At 37.2% G+C, this 16064-nt stretch overlaps 2 protein-coding genes across 2 annotated transcripts in view; one reads left to right on the forward strand and one right to left on the reverse strand.

The window, feature by feature from the left end:
- The window catches only part of adamtsl5 (ADAMTS like 5), a 28901-nt gene extending 27146 nt beyond the window's left edge, over positions 1-1755 (forward strand). The window contains exons 13-14 of the mRNA XM_081359845.1: positions 644-715; positions 800-1755. Coding sequence (XP_081215971.1) covers positions 644-715; positions 800-1128 — 401 coding nt within the window. The 3' untranslated portion in view covers positions 1129-1755. The remainder of the gene's footprint in view (positions 1-643; positions 716-799) is intronic.
- Positions 1756-2466: 711 nt separating this feature from the next.
- On the reverse strand, positions 2467-13590 carry serinc4 (serine incorporator 4; the record flags this gene model as incomplete). Its single annotated transcript, XM_081359857.1, has 12 exons — positions 2467-2989; positions 3452-3599; positions 3996-4035; positions 4136-4208; positions 4309-4435; positions 7579-7674; positions 7839-8050; positions 8514-8607; positions 9671-9750; positions 10022-10200; positions 10414-10581; positions 13522-13590. 12 exons carry the CDS (start codon positions 13588-13590, stop codon positions 2779-2781), a joined length of 1497 nt encoding a protein of 498 aa, XP_081215983.1. The 3' UTR covers positions 2467-2778.
- Positions 13591-16064: the final 2474 nt, after the last annotated feature.

Genomic DNA, 16064 nt, shown 5'->3' on the forward strand with positions numbered 1-16064 from the left:
ATGTGTGATGCGTGTGACGTACAACACAGATGCGCTACGCAGTTACACTACGTGAAATAGCTCGAATAGCTTGGAACGACATGAGGGTGAGTCATTAATGACATAATTTTCATTTTTGGGTGTACTAACCCTTTAATCGTAAGCTTGCCGAATAGTTTTGGATAATTTGATGTTTCCCTATTCAAAGAGATAGGAGCTGCACTTGCATGACTGAAAAAGATGCCCGAGAGAGGTTTCAAAGATGGCCACCGAGTGAAATTGCATACATGTGCCATGATGTCTATGACTGGCTATAATTCTCAGCGCTTCATTAAACGCGTTGTAAATAGAAACCTCTGAAGCTTTTCACAGAGCACGCACAAAAGCACTGTACACACAGGAGCATTTTAAAGCAGCTGTCTATCAGCGATACTCTGTACTCCTGGTACTCCAGAAACAGTTTTAAAATTTCAGTATCGACTTGGTACCGAAGTGCCGGTACTAATGACAACACTAATTGCCATGTAAAATCTTACATACAATGCCAAACACATATTTTTTCATTAATGTTCACAGTTAATTTCCATTGTTGGTTGTTGTTTGCACGGATGACAAAGTCTGGGCTTTTTTTGTTACGTCATGAAAGCATTTCATCCTTTTGTAGGCCACTGTGGGAAATGCCGCCGGGTTCGAGGGAAAGGTGAGCGCCAGAGACAGTACTGCCAAAAAGATTTTGGTGAGTTCAATCAGTATGTCTCCCATTTTGGTTTAATGTACATAATATATTGGATGATAGCAAAACATTTTTCTGCTGTGACAGTACTTCGAGCAAAAGTGCTGGAAAAAATCTATCATGGTGAGGAGACCCGCTATGACGTCCAAATCATCCACACGTACCGCAACCGTTATCGTCTGGAGCACCGTGAGTTCCTGTGGGCCCCCAACAAATGTGACTGTCCCCTTCTAGAGGAAGGGCACCAGTACGTGTTGATGCTGCGACGGCATATAAATTACGAACGCACTCTCAATCGCATCCTGATAGAGGAGGACAGCTACGCTCAGCCTTACCGAGCACGTGAAGATGGCCTGCTGCGCCCCCTAGAGGAGCTCTGCGGTAACAGAGATAGCAGGACTCAGTTTTGGGGTTAAACGCGTGAACGATCACACTTTCACTGGACAATTATTCTGAAGCTCAGCTCTTATGCCAAAAGACAAGGCACAGACAGAAACCACGCTCTGATGCTGACTTGAAATCGATGATTTTACTGAAGCATTTCGCATTCCGCAGCAAGGATAATGGACACTTTGTCGGGATGAATTATGTCCATGGGGGCATGAGGAAAATCAAAGTAAAGAAAGTCACTAAATGAAGCACTTTAGGTGGACATTCACCTTCTTATAAAACGTATACACCAAAGTAAATAATTTACACAGCATGATGCCCTTTCTAGCACCACGTGTCTGTTAATGGCATAAAATCACTTGACGGCATGTATATCTTTATCGTGTGTATTTTGATGTTGTTTTTTTATATATGTATTTATAAGTTGACAGTATTTCTAGAGGAAACCTTGATTTATATATTGCCTTATAATTTTTAAATGTTTTACCATATATATATATATATATTGCTTTTATCTACAGTTATAAAGTCCCTTATAAAGTGAAATGATAATGAGTGTTTATGAGTCACATTTACACATTCAAGATAAGCAGCACATACATATAACTGTCTATGGCGGACCGCTTTTGCCAATAAACAGTTTTTTCCCATCTATTTTTGGCAGCTGTTTTTCCCTTTAATCATTAGTACACTAACTAAGATTATCCCATTACTTTGATGTGGTTGTGAAATTATAGTCCAGCCTTTCGGCGAAACAAACATAAACTCTAGAATGTGTTTTGTTAAAAATATATTTACAAAAATAACTTATCTTTTATAACAGTGACATAAAACTTTCTAACATAAACATGCAATTAGAGCTAAATAGGCTGGCTGTCGCCGAGCTATTAAAGTAATTTTAATGTAGATAACAGCCTTTTCTCCCTATGGCCTCTGATTGGCTGAGAGAGTGGGCGGGGAAATCCCCCAGAGAGCATATATATATATATATATATATATATATATATACATATATATATATATATATATATACATATATATACATATATATATATACACATATATATACATATATATATATACACATATATATACATATATATATATATATATATACATATATATACATATATATACACACACATATATATATATATATATATATATACACATATATAGCCACAGATCACTGAAATAAAGCATTGCTCACATAATCTATACAACTTGATAAGCATAAATGTATCAAAAGGTTAAATTAAATAGGAAAAAGCCTATTTCAGGTATCTCCGTATGTCTACACTGTAAGCCAATGACGAATTCTTCTACATTAAAAAAAAAACAAAACAAAACAACTCACTAAATATAAAGACATCCAGCTCTTTTAAATGTTAACGTCATATTCCGTTTGGCAATTTTAGCACATCCCCTACAGATATGCTCGTACAGTCTTAAACATGGTTAACATTTTCCGTTCCATGCATGTTGAATTGCATTCATAGTGCTGGTGGTTTATAATCCTAACAGGATTATCAGGAGGATCAATGTTCGTTTAATAGAGTCTACTCTTCAGCGTTCAGGGATCCTGCATGACCCATGTCCTTTGCGGTGGAAATCCCCAGTAACCTGCACCCATCCCCACTGTCTTTGACACTGTTGAACAGTCTGTTTTGTGCGATTCACACGCTGACGCTAACGTGACGGTGCGAGGTGGTCCGTCTCTTGATGCGGGCGCGGCGAGGTCGTTTGTGATCAGACTGGCAGTAGCACAGGGGACTCAGGAGGAGCCAGAGATACAGAACAACACATGCCCAGCAGGAAGAGAGCTTGACCCAGAATGTGGAGTAACTCCCGTGGGTGAAGGTTGTCTCCAGCACAGCAGTCTCATAACTGGGGGAGACAGAATGGCATTATAAAAATTGGTCAAAATTGGGATTTGTGTGTGGGTGCTAATCTTTTGGCACCAAAATTGCTTTAAAAAAATCCCCAGATGTTAACTGATTCTGCAAAAACCTTATTATTATTAAATAAATAAATAAATACAGATGTTGGCAGTTTAAATAAAATGTTTGCAGTTTTAGAGTTAAATAAAAAGATAATTATTTTCTCATATATATATACTTTCAACAAACTTTGTATATATATATATATATATATATCCTCACAGACCTGGAACCCCTGGAAATTAGCTTAATTTATTTTTAAGAACAAAAGTAATTCTCTGTTTAGATGTGTCTGTGCTTGTATATACATATTGGTTCTATCCACGAAAACTCTTGTGTGTTTACTGTTGTTCCAGGGCTTTCTGGTCAGATCTCCAGAACAGCTCAGACGAGCTCTTTAACAACTGACCTGAACCAATTAGTGAGGGTCATCATTACGTAGAGGGAGGCCAGAAAGAAAACAAAATGGAAGAAAAAGTAGCTGTAGGCAACGCGATGGGTCTCGTTGTGGATGACTTTCTGACAGCCTTTGCTCTCGTCAATGACAAACTCCTCCTCTGGCAGGACAGAAACAAAGATGTTAATACCTTGACATTAAAGACACAGTTCACTCAAAAATGTCATCATTTACTCACTCTCATGTCGTTCCAAGCCTGTATGGCTTTTTTTCTTAAGAACACACAAATATATATATATATATATATATATATATATATATATATATATTTTTTTTTTTTTTTTGAATAATGTTGGTAAGCAAACAGTTTCGGGTTTTGTCCAATGGGAACCGAAAATGTTTGCAAAATATATTTTTGTGTTCTGCAGAAGAATGTCATATGGTTTGAAACAACATGATGGCAAATAAATGAGGACCGAATTTTCATTTTTGGGAACTATCCCTTTAATATGTTTATGAAATTTATGGATATTGGAATTTGTGATATGTTTCTCACCATCTTCTGCCTCTGGGCAGCAAAAGCAACAGGAGGCTTTCTGTTCAAGACAGAGAGTGGCAGAGATTGTGAGAGACATTAGGAGTTAAAAAGCTCAAAAAAACATTTTTTTTTAACATAAAACTCTGAAAGTCACATACTTGGAACTCATAGCGGTAAACTTTTATCATCCAGAAAGGTCCAAAGACCTCAGCCAAGTATGAAGCCTCATTGCTGAGGAAGAAAATCAGCATCAATTTTATTAGCCAAAGTAGACATTTTATTAATATCTCTATTATTCACAACTCAATACTTTTTTTTTTTTTTTGCCTACCATGCAAAGAGAACACAGCAGTACATGATTGCAGCCCCGATAATGGCCACAGCATTGCCTTCATTTTGAATCTCATTTCTGCTGACTTTGGGGTAACACACCGTCATGTTGACCCCTTGATACTCCACTGAAAAACACAAAACAGAGAGAGAGAGAGAGAGAGAGAGAGAGAGAGAGAGAGAGAGAGAGAGAGAGAGAGAGAGAGGATTAAGATTTATTTTCCACAAACCCATCATTTGGGGTTTCAGAATCATGTTTAAAAACAACAGCGAGTTGCATTTAGTGTCACACGCTCCATTAAGGATTTCTTGAGCCCATTGTTTCTGGGTTCAGAGATGATTTAGAGGTCTGTGGATATTGTGTTGTGTGTCAGAGAGAATTCCTCTGAGATGGGATTAAACTCCCAGCATGTCCCAGGGCGCACCTCAGTCCTTTATGAATTCATGCAGCACGCAGAGGCCATAAACCCGCTGATAGTTAGCGAACAAGACAGGACACAACAAACACACATATACACACACAGTGCCATTCACCAAAGAAAGTCAGTACACTGTTTCTCCAGAAAGCAACAATCCTGCAATATTAATCCTTCATCAGACATTATGTAAATCATCCTAAATCAAAACCTGGCAAATGTAATAACTCTTCTGCAATCCTTTTACAGCAGCAGCTGTAATTCTTCTCCCCTGAACTTTACCATCAACATCTATATTTCAAATACCCACGTGAAACACCCTCAGCCACATCTGTGTTACATGCTTGAGAGCTTTTCTATGACCTCAGTCACCAAAGCTTTTCTTTCAGGAAATCTCATTCATCTCTGTCGTATATTGAGCCCGCACCATTCATCACCACAGGTTTCCTCTGAAATGCACCACTAATGGATGAAATGATGTGAGATGAGATGGCGAACCAGGAAGAGTTTTGCGGCTCCACTGATGACCTTTTGTTAATGACTATGTGATTACAGCCAGTTTGATTAACTTTGCTGAGGGATGAATCAATCCAGTTACTCCGATAGAGGTTTGCATGCATCACTGCGCTCTGACCTTGAAACAACAGATCAGTCTGTGATTCTATAAAGCATTTTAGAGTTTCATAAAGAGTTGAAAGTATTCAAACAGGCCGCCAATCACTCTTCAAGTGACTGACTGGTTAGTTACTTGGCTGGCTTTGTGTTGACAGGTAGAGACAGGCTCACACATGCTGGATCCAGTATTATTTCCCCCCCATACCAGTGTTAAGTGTCTAATGATCTTGCAAATGGGTAACTGTGCCATTAAAGTAATGCTTGATTCATCAGCAATATAAGTTATGATCATTTTTATATTAGAATGATTTATTTATTTATTATTATTTTGAATTATCTTTTTTATATTTTCAACTTTCATTTTTATTTTAGTTTAGGGTTTAGTCATTTTATAATGTGATTAAATCATTTAGTTTTTTTAATATTTCAATTTAGCTGTTTCAGTTTTAGTTATTTTAGTAGGCCTATTTAAAAAAATGTATTTTCAGTTAGTTTCCAATTAAGTAAACATGTCTAATTTTAGTTTTCTCATTTATTTTATTTTATTACAGCTTTATTTCAATTAACGAAAAATGAGTTTAATAGTTTTACTAAGACATCAAGTTTATCATTTTTTAAGTCATTCTTGTGTATGCAGTTTCTAATGGTCTATAATATATAGAATATATCTCCTGGTTTTAATAATTGAGTCGGGCTACATTCTTTCATATTAATATTCGACTGATCAGTGTGAGATTTTGAAGAAGAAAAGAGCGGAGGGAGAGCAGTCTGAATTGGATTCTGGCATCTTGTGCCAGCTCACACATTGAACTCCACGGTGTTTCCATGTTTCCAACGCGGGTAGCATCAGCTGGTAGGCTCAATTTCACTTATACCACCGTCTCGTTGTGTGACCCGTATTTACTGTGCGTTCGCTCATCTATTCAGATGATGTCCTCCTGTGAGGACAGTGATTGGCTCTAGTCTCAGACCTTCCTCGAGGTGATTAGTCGAGTGTCGAACGTTCTGCTCGTGACCTCTACATTAAGCTTTCCCTCGCACTATCAGCTTATGTTACTTTAGCGTGGCTTTGTACCCTTCCTGACTGTACATACTTTACGTTGATGGTGAGACGAAAAAAACCTTAATATGAATATATATACAGTATATATATATATGTGTGTGTGTGTGTGTGTATATATATATATATATATATGTGTGTGTGTATATGTGTGTATGTGTGTATGTATATATGTGTGTATGTGTATATACTGTATATATATACACACATTTACATCGAACTGATTTATTTGTTAGATAATTGTTGCTTGTTAATTTAGTTAATAAAAAAAGTGTGTTGTATGTTAATATGTGCCAACTGATTGGTCAAATCATTACGCTCAGCGTCAGCTCAGGTGTTCACGTCAGTTAGGTGCACATGCACCTGTATATTACTTTTCATTGGTAAAATTGAGATTTATGCATCATAACAAACATTCATGTTGCTGTAAAATCTCAATTCATTATTTGTTCACAGTTGTTTTAATCACAATTATTTAAATAGATTTGCAGACTCATACCTTTTAAGTTTAACATTAAACATTTACCTAAACTTTAGCTTTACGTTTACTAAAACATTTAAATTGTACTATCTACATTTTAATAAATGAATAATCAAATCACTGAGGGTGCTTCTGAAATTAGTGAGGGTGCTCTAGTTAGTAAAAGTGCAGATGTAATGTACAGTGAGACATTTAAGATTATTTACAAGTAATTTCTTTTACAATTAATTGGAAAAGAAATTTCAAAACTATTTTGATATTAATATATATTTTTTATTAATCTCATGTCTGTATTCATATTGCTTAATGCATATCTACAGTCATTTGACATGTCAAATGGAAGAATTTCATTTTTGTCCCGTGCTATGGTTATCACTATGGGTGCTTCTCAATCAGCTCCCTAACTTCCTAGGTCGTGAGCCAGTATATCGTGTACATGAATTCGGCACCGGTAAGGACAGTAAGGACCCTGGCTCACTACAGTGGGACACTGATGACTCTATTTCCGGCGACATGACACTGTCTTCATTGTACAACATCACTAGGTACGCCTATTGCAGAACTGATATCTTATATTTTTGATAAATGCATATTTGAAATGTTTTATTGCTACCATTCTGAAAGAAGACATGTTATGGAAGCAAACTATAGCCTAAAATTGACCAGAAACAATGCATGAAACAAGCAAATCTTGCTTACCTTTTTCTGGTGGGCGGCTGGACAGAGCAGAGAAGGTCAGGTACATGACATAGCAGCAAATGATGGAAGCCTGCAGTAGTCCTGAGCGAGGCTGTTCTGAGAGGGAGAGCGAAACAAACGGTCAACTTAAATGACTAATCATTCTTCATTTATATACATTTTATGGTTAAATTGTTGCAAGGGTATTTATACCTAAACTACTGATATAAACTACCAAACTATTGTTTTGGTGAGAGAACAGAAACAGATGAAGCACTAACTTTGCTGCACGCAGGGAGTGACCGCAATAAAAGACATGAAGGTGCAGAGGGCCAGGTTAGTCCATAGCAGGGATTTATTCAGGTGGCATCCCGCTGGGTGAGTGTAGTATTTGTACATGAAAGTGAAGGCCATGGTGGCGATGGTGTAGAAAAAGAGGGTAGCGCACATGACTGCCACGTACCACCTTTTATTCTCAGCTGCACCGGTTAACCTGGCAATGAGAGGCAGGGCAGAGACAGGGTGAGTGAGATCAATGACGCCTCACGTGTAAATCAAAAATCAGGAAAAACAGGAAGAACAATAATTCCTATTATGTCAGTTGTGTTAAGATGACATTCTGCCTCAAAATGGCTTGAGGTAGATTCCACAAACATCTGGGATAAACTGGATGTCAGAGGGTGAACGGGGAGTGAGTATGAATGCGGGTGTATATGAATAAGTGAGATACCAGAGCGAGAAACAGGAAGGGAGTGAAGGACAGAGATTATCTAAAACTCTACAACTGTGGAGGGTGATATTTTATCATTCCTGAGCGAGATGTGACTCCAGACATGAACCAGATGTGGTTCTTCATAGTCTGGTAATGAGCACCTTCCTACAGTAGTTATTGTGGGTTAGTGCAGGTTTGCCTCAAGAGGACATACTGTTGTTGTGAACCCAGTTTCCTCACTTACCAGTTTTTATTCCAGGTATGAGCAAAAGCTGTGATGAGAATGAGTTGAATTAGGATAAAAGAAAAGCCTCCCACTACTCCAACGTAATGCCAAGCTACATGGAAAGAGGAAAAAAAGGGGAAAACAATTAAAAATAAGACAAAAAAATACAGTGTATTTATGAAATACAGTGAAATGAGGTGAACTGGGCTGTATTTATGAATCAGAACGAATTCTTTTGTAAATTACATGTAAAACCATTTGTACATAACATGTCTCACTGAACTGAATGCAACATTGTAACATTTTCCAATTAAATATGTTCGTGTTTTATAAACTGGGCCCACTGACTGAGATAATCCCCTCTTTGTGTGCAAATGTAAAACGTTCAATGTGTCCGTAGGGCCACCTGGAGGATTTAAACGAGAAGTGCAAATCACATGATCCAGACTGATCATCACCAGAGCCATGAGCCAAGACTGTAACATAATCACTATAAGCACATAATCAGTTTAGATAGTCTAGGACACATCACTATGTTTTGATCAATACACCTCCTTTCCCATATCAGTAGGAATGCAAATGTATATTGATATTATATAGTTTATCTGCCAATATTAGATATTAATTTGTTGATATTGAATATGTAATTGTGCATTCATAATTGTGATGACCTTTGCAATCATGTAACAGTCATTTAAAGTAGGCTAAATATTTAATTGTAATAATTACACTGATAAATTCAACGTTTAGCAAATCTAAAAAAAAAACAGTATGCGTTTTTCTTATGTTGTATTGTCACATGATCTTTCAGAAATCAATCTAATAAGTTGATCAAGAAACATTTCTTGTTTTCAATGTTGAAAACAGTTGCTTAATACTTTGTGGAAACTTTTTCAGGATTCTTTGATGAATAGAAAGTTCAAAAGAACAGCATTTATTTGAAATAAAAATCTTTTATAACATTATAAATATTTTTACTGTCACTTTTTATCAATTTAATGCATCCTTGCTGAATAAACGTATCAATTTATTTAAAAGACAAACATATTATTGACCCCAAACATTTGAATGGTAATGTTATTAATTTATTTATTGGTCTCAGCCAGAATTTTTATATCAGTTCCTCTCTATTATTTCTCAAATATAAGCATTTGTGTCACAGATGAATAGCTCACCATGCAAAAAGGATTCTGTGGGAATTAAAAAGGCAGCAGCGATCATCCCAAGCATAGTGATGAACTTCAGAAACCAGAACCTAAGTGAGAATGAGGAGAATAAGTTTGTGTTAGTTTATTCATATGAAGTAACTTAATAAACCTACTGATAAACATGGATGCATGTACACCATATGGTCCAAGGATCTGGTTCTTCCAGATCATGTTCTTCCTCTTAAGAACTTAACCTAATGTCTCCACAACTGCTATGTAGTATTTAATCTGTAGAGCAATCAAAAGAAGTCGAAGTGAAGAGTCGAAGCAACTTTCTGTTGTGTTACAGACAGTGCAAACAATAATGCAGTCACCAACCCGTTGTGGATGAGGGCTCGGAAATCCTGACTGGACTTCACATCGATGAGGAAGATGGCCATCATTAAGTAGAAGCAAGCCGTGCCAAAACACACCCGGTAGACGGCAGAGTAACCCACCAACATCTGACAGTCTCCTCCACCATGAGCCTCATCACACACCACATTAAAGAAAGGCACCTGAGGAAGAGAGCTGTCTGTTATTGTGTGCCACAGCCTGCTGGCATGTGTAGCTGGTGTGTGTCCAGCCAAGCAGATTAGCCAAGATTTGATTGGATGAGACTTGATACAAATAAAGCAGAGTTTTGGCTGTTTACAGCACCAGCACAAATTAAAGTCAGTTAGGCGAATGAAGACCAACTGGAGCCTGTGCAACGTGTAAGAACTGCTTACATTCTCCCTCACCGCCTCGGACACGGTCTTAGACAGCATGAGGCATGAGACAGTGCAGGCCAGGATGTGGAATAAAGTGTACATGACCCGCGTGCTGGATGAGGATTTGACGGGCGGACAGAAGGAGCAACACAGGGAACATGGTGCCGGGCCACAGCAGCAGCATATCTGATAGAAAGAAAAGCAGACCAGTCAGGGTTCAGGATTAATCGAGGTCGCTCAGAGCATCTGTATTTTTCCTGAGGGATCGGGGCTGGTTGTCTGGATGGGGACCAAACATCTTTTATCCTCAGCTAAACCCAGAGGCAGAGATTGGGCAGAAACTCGGTTCCAACTGACAGATTAATATACTATTTTTCATTAGCGTATACTGGATTTTGAATGATAGCAGTATAAAAAACACAATCTTTCAGTAATGTACTATGTGAAGAACTGTGCTTCACTCCGATGTCCTGTCACAGTTATTCACTATGTGACTTGAGGGGAAAACCATCAAAATATAGAGTAATTCATGTCAAGATATATACATGTCTAACTCTATTGTAGTAGTCTTTAAAGTGATAATTCAGTGATAATTTTTTTCTTTTCAGGAGCACAAAAGTATCAAAGCTTGTTTCAGAAGAAACTAGTTTCCGCCACAAATAAAAAAATTTGTTTATATAAAAAAATGTTTATTTGTTCATACAATGAAAGTCAGTGGGGACCAGTGTTGTTTTGGACCTCATTAACTTTAATTTTGGACAAGAACAGTTGAAACCAGTTCCACAGAAGAAAGAAAGTCTTAAGGTTTTGGAGTGACATGAAGGTGAGTAAATAATGAGCAAATGATCATTACATTTTTTTTTTTTTTTGGTGTGCTTTTTAGAGACATAAGGTCTCAGGTGCATCATTTTCTTTTGACCCTTAAACGTCATTCACTACCCTCCTCATCATTCATTTTTTAAAGTTAGACATCAACCTTTTTAGTATTCCTCAATCAATTCATTATAAACAATAAAAAAATTATAAAAGAATGCTTGTGTACCCATTTATTTTGTAAAACTTTATTAGGGTTGCCAATGACCCGAGGAGTGTAACAGTGTAAGTATATTTTTTTCCTGCACAAAAATAACTGATTCTCTGATGACTAAATAAGTGCAATTCATCTTTATTCCATAAGATGACAATGTCTGATACACAATGATGAAGTGACGTTTCATTCATAGTTATCGCAGACAGAAAACAAAAGAACAGGGAGTATCATCAGCAAAACTTGAAATGGGTCAGCGATTTACTGCAGAGCAAGTACTGAACGCAATCAAATATTAGTGTCACTGTCCACTTGATGGTGGATCTGGGGAAGAAGCTGTCAGCGATCAAAATTTTAAATTAAAATAATTTTTATTTTTTTTTTGGATTTTGAAGATGTTGAAAATGATAGTTTTAAGAACGTTTGAGATCGCGAATATGAACCAAATGCTGAATGTCCTGGGAAATTAGCTCTAAAAAGGATGATGGTATAAACCATCTGCTCAAACTGAACCCTTCCAAGCTCCAAAAGGTAACAAAAATGCTTTATTTTATTCTTCTGTAATTGTTGTAATAAAAGAGTATTTATATAATCAGATAGAGATTCATACGTGTTAGATATAGATCTGGGTCTCTAAAGACCCGAATATGTAATAATGATTGGCAAAACATTCATGCATTTAAGGGTTAATTATGACAACTAAATTCAACCAACCAAGTGAGTTACAGGAACTTAATTATTTGTAACGTAAACACATTAAAAGAAGTCGGTTCAGAAAAAAAAAACACCACGAATAAGCCACTAGAAATCCACTTATTTCATTAAATTACTTTACAAAAATAAATGAATAAATTAACTTTTAATTACACACAATATTATGTTTATGTAATAAACAAAGTTATGTCAACAGAACTCAACAAAATAATGCTTGCAACTTAAAAGTTATAATTAAATCTCAGATTTTAAACTTGCAACCATGCTTTTATTTAAGATGTGATAACAGTTTCCGTGAATGACGTTTTAGAGTGTAAATGAAGCGAAATTGGTTTTAAAGTGATGGTGACAACTTGAGACAGCAGAATATTTTTGGTTTGAAATACCATGACTCAGAACATGACAGCTTGTGGTTTAGAAATAAGATTATAAGGAGTGACGACATTTGATCCTTTCTATAAATTAATTTACAAACGTTTTATTATTGATTCTCACATCTCAGAAGTAAGGAGGGTGAAAACACACTGACTCTTAAAGCTTATGATGATAGAATGAGTCATTCATCCTCTTAATTTCATTTGACAGAAAGCACTTTCCATGATGCCTGTGCGTTTCTGTTGACAGAGGAGTTTTATCTTCTTATACCAAACAACACCAACTGACCAATTATTTTAACAGTGCAATTATAATAGCAATTATCATTTAAATAATTAGTCTTTTCACGGACTGTTCATCCTAATGCAGACAACACTGAGTGAACTCAATCTCTAGTCACCTAAGTTGAGTTATTCAAATGCAAGTTAATTATTTAAAACAATAAAATATGGAGCTCATAAATTGAGTCCTATCACAGAGCATTATGACAAGTTATGCGACAACCTGTAGACATCTTGAATCTTTGCAAGCTTGAAAAATTTGGTTCTGCAGTATTTAAGCAAGTCTATTGCGTTGGAACATACTTATATGAGTATATATTTCACATACTATACAGTGATCCACTAATACAAATTATATCATATAATGAGCTCTATTTTCTGTCAAATATGTCAGTGTCATTCTGTGGCAACTTCACTCATATTTAGACCAAATAGAAAAGCAAAATCAGCAAAAAAGTGTGAAATCCAGTAACTGAAATTGTTGTAGTCGTAAGATAAGTGAAATTGTCAGGTTCCTTATGTTCAACATAAATCCATAGCATTCGTCATAATTTGTCTTTGAGTTCTAAGTTCTACAAAGCCAGATTAGGTTCTGGTAAGAGAATAATAATGCTTATGTAAAGCTTTTCTTGTGTTCCAATAATAGATCCATGAGAATCTGAAAACTCATTGCACATCTCCCATCATTATGAAATAATATCCATCTCTCTCTCTCTCTTTCTCTCTCACCTGATAAGCCACCATGTTGAGGAAATAGTTGTAGACACCGGTGTGCTCTAAAGCTTGAGCTGTCGACATGGCGTCTTATTTGTCAAGAACGCTTAGTCATTAAAACAAGTCCTCCGAAAAAAAAAAATCTAATTATATACTATAACCAGTGAGTCAGGACAATTTGTCAACTGTAGGAGTCCCTCAGCTTTACATGAAATGGTCCTCAGCTAATTTCCTCTGCAGGTGTGTTTCCATGGATCTCCAACTGCACACCCTCATGTTCCGCGCGTTGGAACATCCGAACAGTCTTCCCATTTCCTACGAGCTGCCTAGTGGCATCGAATGGTGCCAGAAGAGTTTGTGCGCAAGAGTGGATGCCCAGTTGCCGTCCCTCCAGTCGCCTGTACTCACCCAGTGAGATTAGTCAAAATGAGCAGCGGGAGGAGGGGGCAGGTTCCATCTGTCCCTCCCTTCCCCCAGGCCCTCGCTCCAGTGCACCGGCTCCAGAGCACCCTCACGTACAATAGGATTTCCCAAGGGTTCTAATCGGTTTAAGGCAGAATAATGTAATCACTTGCGATTTTGTGATTTCTCTCGCAAAGTTGACATACCTTTGGATCCCCCTTTTCTGGCTAAGTGGCACCTTAGCAACTACTCACTTGTCTGATTTTATAGAGGCCACATATGTAATCTGGTCATTATGCTTTGACCCAGAAACAGAGGGAAGCGAATGAAGTGGGTGTTTAGAGGAATACACAGGAAGAGCGGCACAGGTCCAATCCCGCATTCTTTGCATACATTGCCCACAGTCTCAATGTGAAATGGGGGTACAGTTCAACAAACACTGGCAATCTTCACATTATAAGTTTGCACAATATGAGACAAGTTGTTTCAGTTGAAGATAATGATTATAACGAAGCGGACATCATCATATGTGATAGTGTCTCATGTTTATGTAGCGTCACGGGATGTGTTATGAGTTTCTAGCGTGCAGAGCGCCCGGTAGCTCTATATTTGGGTCAGTGTGTATGTGTGCTGGGATTATCCTGGAGTTTTTAGTCCTCGTCTCAGCCTGGATGACCTTCTCTCTCCGGTAGAGTGACACACTAATCCAGACAGCAGGGTCTGACAAACACTTAAACTCGTCAGCCTTCAGCATCATGTACAAACTTGACATCGTACATATGGTAAAAACAGTTGCGGTGTTGATTCAGAAATCACCTTTGAAGGGACAGTTCACACAAAAATAGAAGTCATCATTTACTCTCCCACATGTCGTTCCAAACGTACATGACTTAAGCATTTAAAAAATGCTGTGACGCAAATGGCATCGGACCCCATGTATGGACAGTTTTTCCCCAAAATATCTTCTTTTGTGTCCTGCAGTCAAAAGAATATCTTACAGATGTGCAATGGACATAAGAGCGTGCAAATTATGACAGAATTTCTATTTTTGGGTGAACAATCTCTTTCCGCTGTTGTGCAAAAACACTTTCTAGATACACTAACTTCAAATGTGGTGCTAATGTCAACCCAGCTAACAAAAAACATTGGCTAACATTCTGTCTCTTTGGCTAAAGTTCCCTCAAAGTTATGAATGAACAAATGTTCTTCCAGTAACGTTAATACAATGTTCGTTCATAGTTATCTGGTCTAATGTTCTCAAGCGTTAGCAAAAATGTTATCCAGTCGGTGCCAATAGCCCCGTGGGCAGCACGCCAACATATAGCGCAGTTGCTTTGGGTGTCCCGAGTTCGAGTCCTGGCTCGTGGACCTTTCCCGATCCTGTCCCCCTCTCTCTCTCCAACTTCGCTTCCTGTCAACTAACTGTCCTCTATCATAATAAAAGACAAAAACGGCTAAAGAAAATATTTAATGGAACATTTTAGGTTTTTCTTGGCCTTAAATGCACATATTTTTTGTAAACATAAATAATTTAAAAAGCAGCACAGCGAAATGTATTTGGGAATGTGACAGTTACCTTTAAGAAGATGTTCCAATCAACTAATGCTCTGTATCTGGTGCAGTAGTTTAACCTATTTGTTAATGTCCCTGAAAATCCTGCAGGGAAATTAATAGGAGGACATGATTTTAAACCAGAACTTTTCAAGCTTTACAAGCATTTCAAGAGAGTATTTGAGTTTACTGTTGTCTCAGTACAGACTATTGTACTGTACTAGTACTGTACTATTCCAGTCTAGAAAGAACATTTCAAAGTATTGACAGTTCCACGGGGTCATGTGGCCGAAACATTGTCTGGGACAATATCATTACGTAACAATGTTCACGGCATGCAGCTCTCAGAGTGACAGCACATTACAGCACAGGCATTGTATTAATCTCTCTTAAGAAAAGGAAATGTCTATGAAATATGAGAGAATCAAATATGACTTTTTGTAACTATCATTCTGCTTTATGAATCAGTGTTATTTGTTCTGTAAATAGGAGCATAACAACAAATGTGTTACTAGGAACTGACCGTTTAATTTAGCAGCATTAATCCTTATTCAGCTAAATGACACAGGCATGAACTTTTCTAAACCAATTAGAGTCTTTTAAAG

This window comes from Scardinius erythrophthalmus, assembly GCF_964197995.2.
Source record: "Scardinius erythrophthalmus genome assembly, chromosome: 2".
NCBI classification, from domain to species: domain Eukaryota; kingdom Metazoa; phylum Chordata; class Actinopteri; order Cypriniformes; family Leuciscidae; genus Scardinius; species Scardinius erythrophthalmus.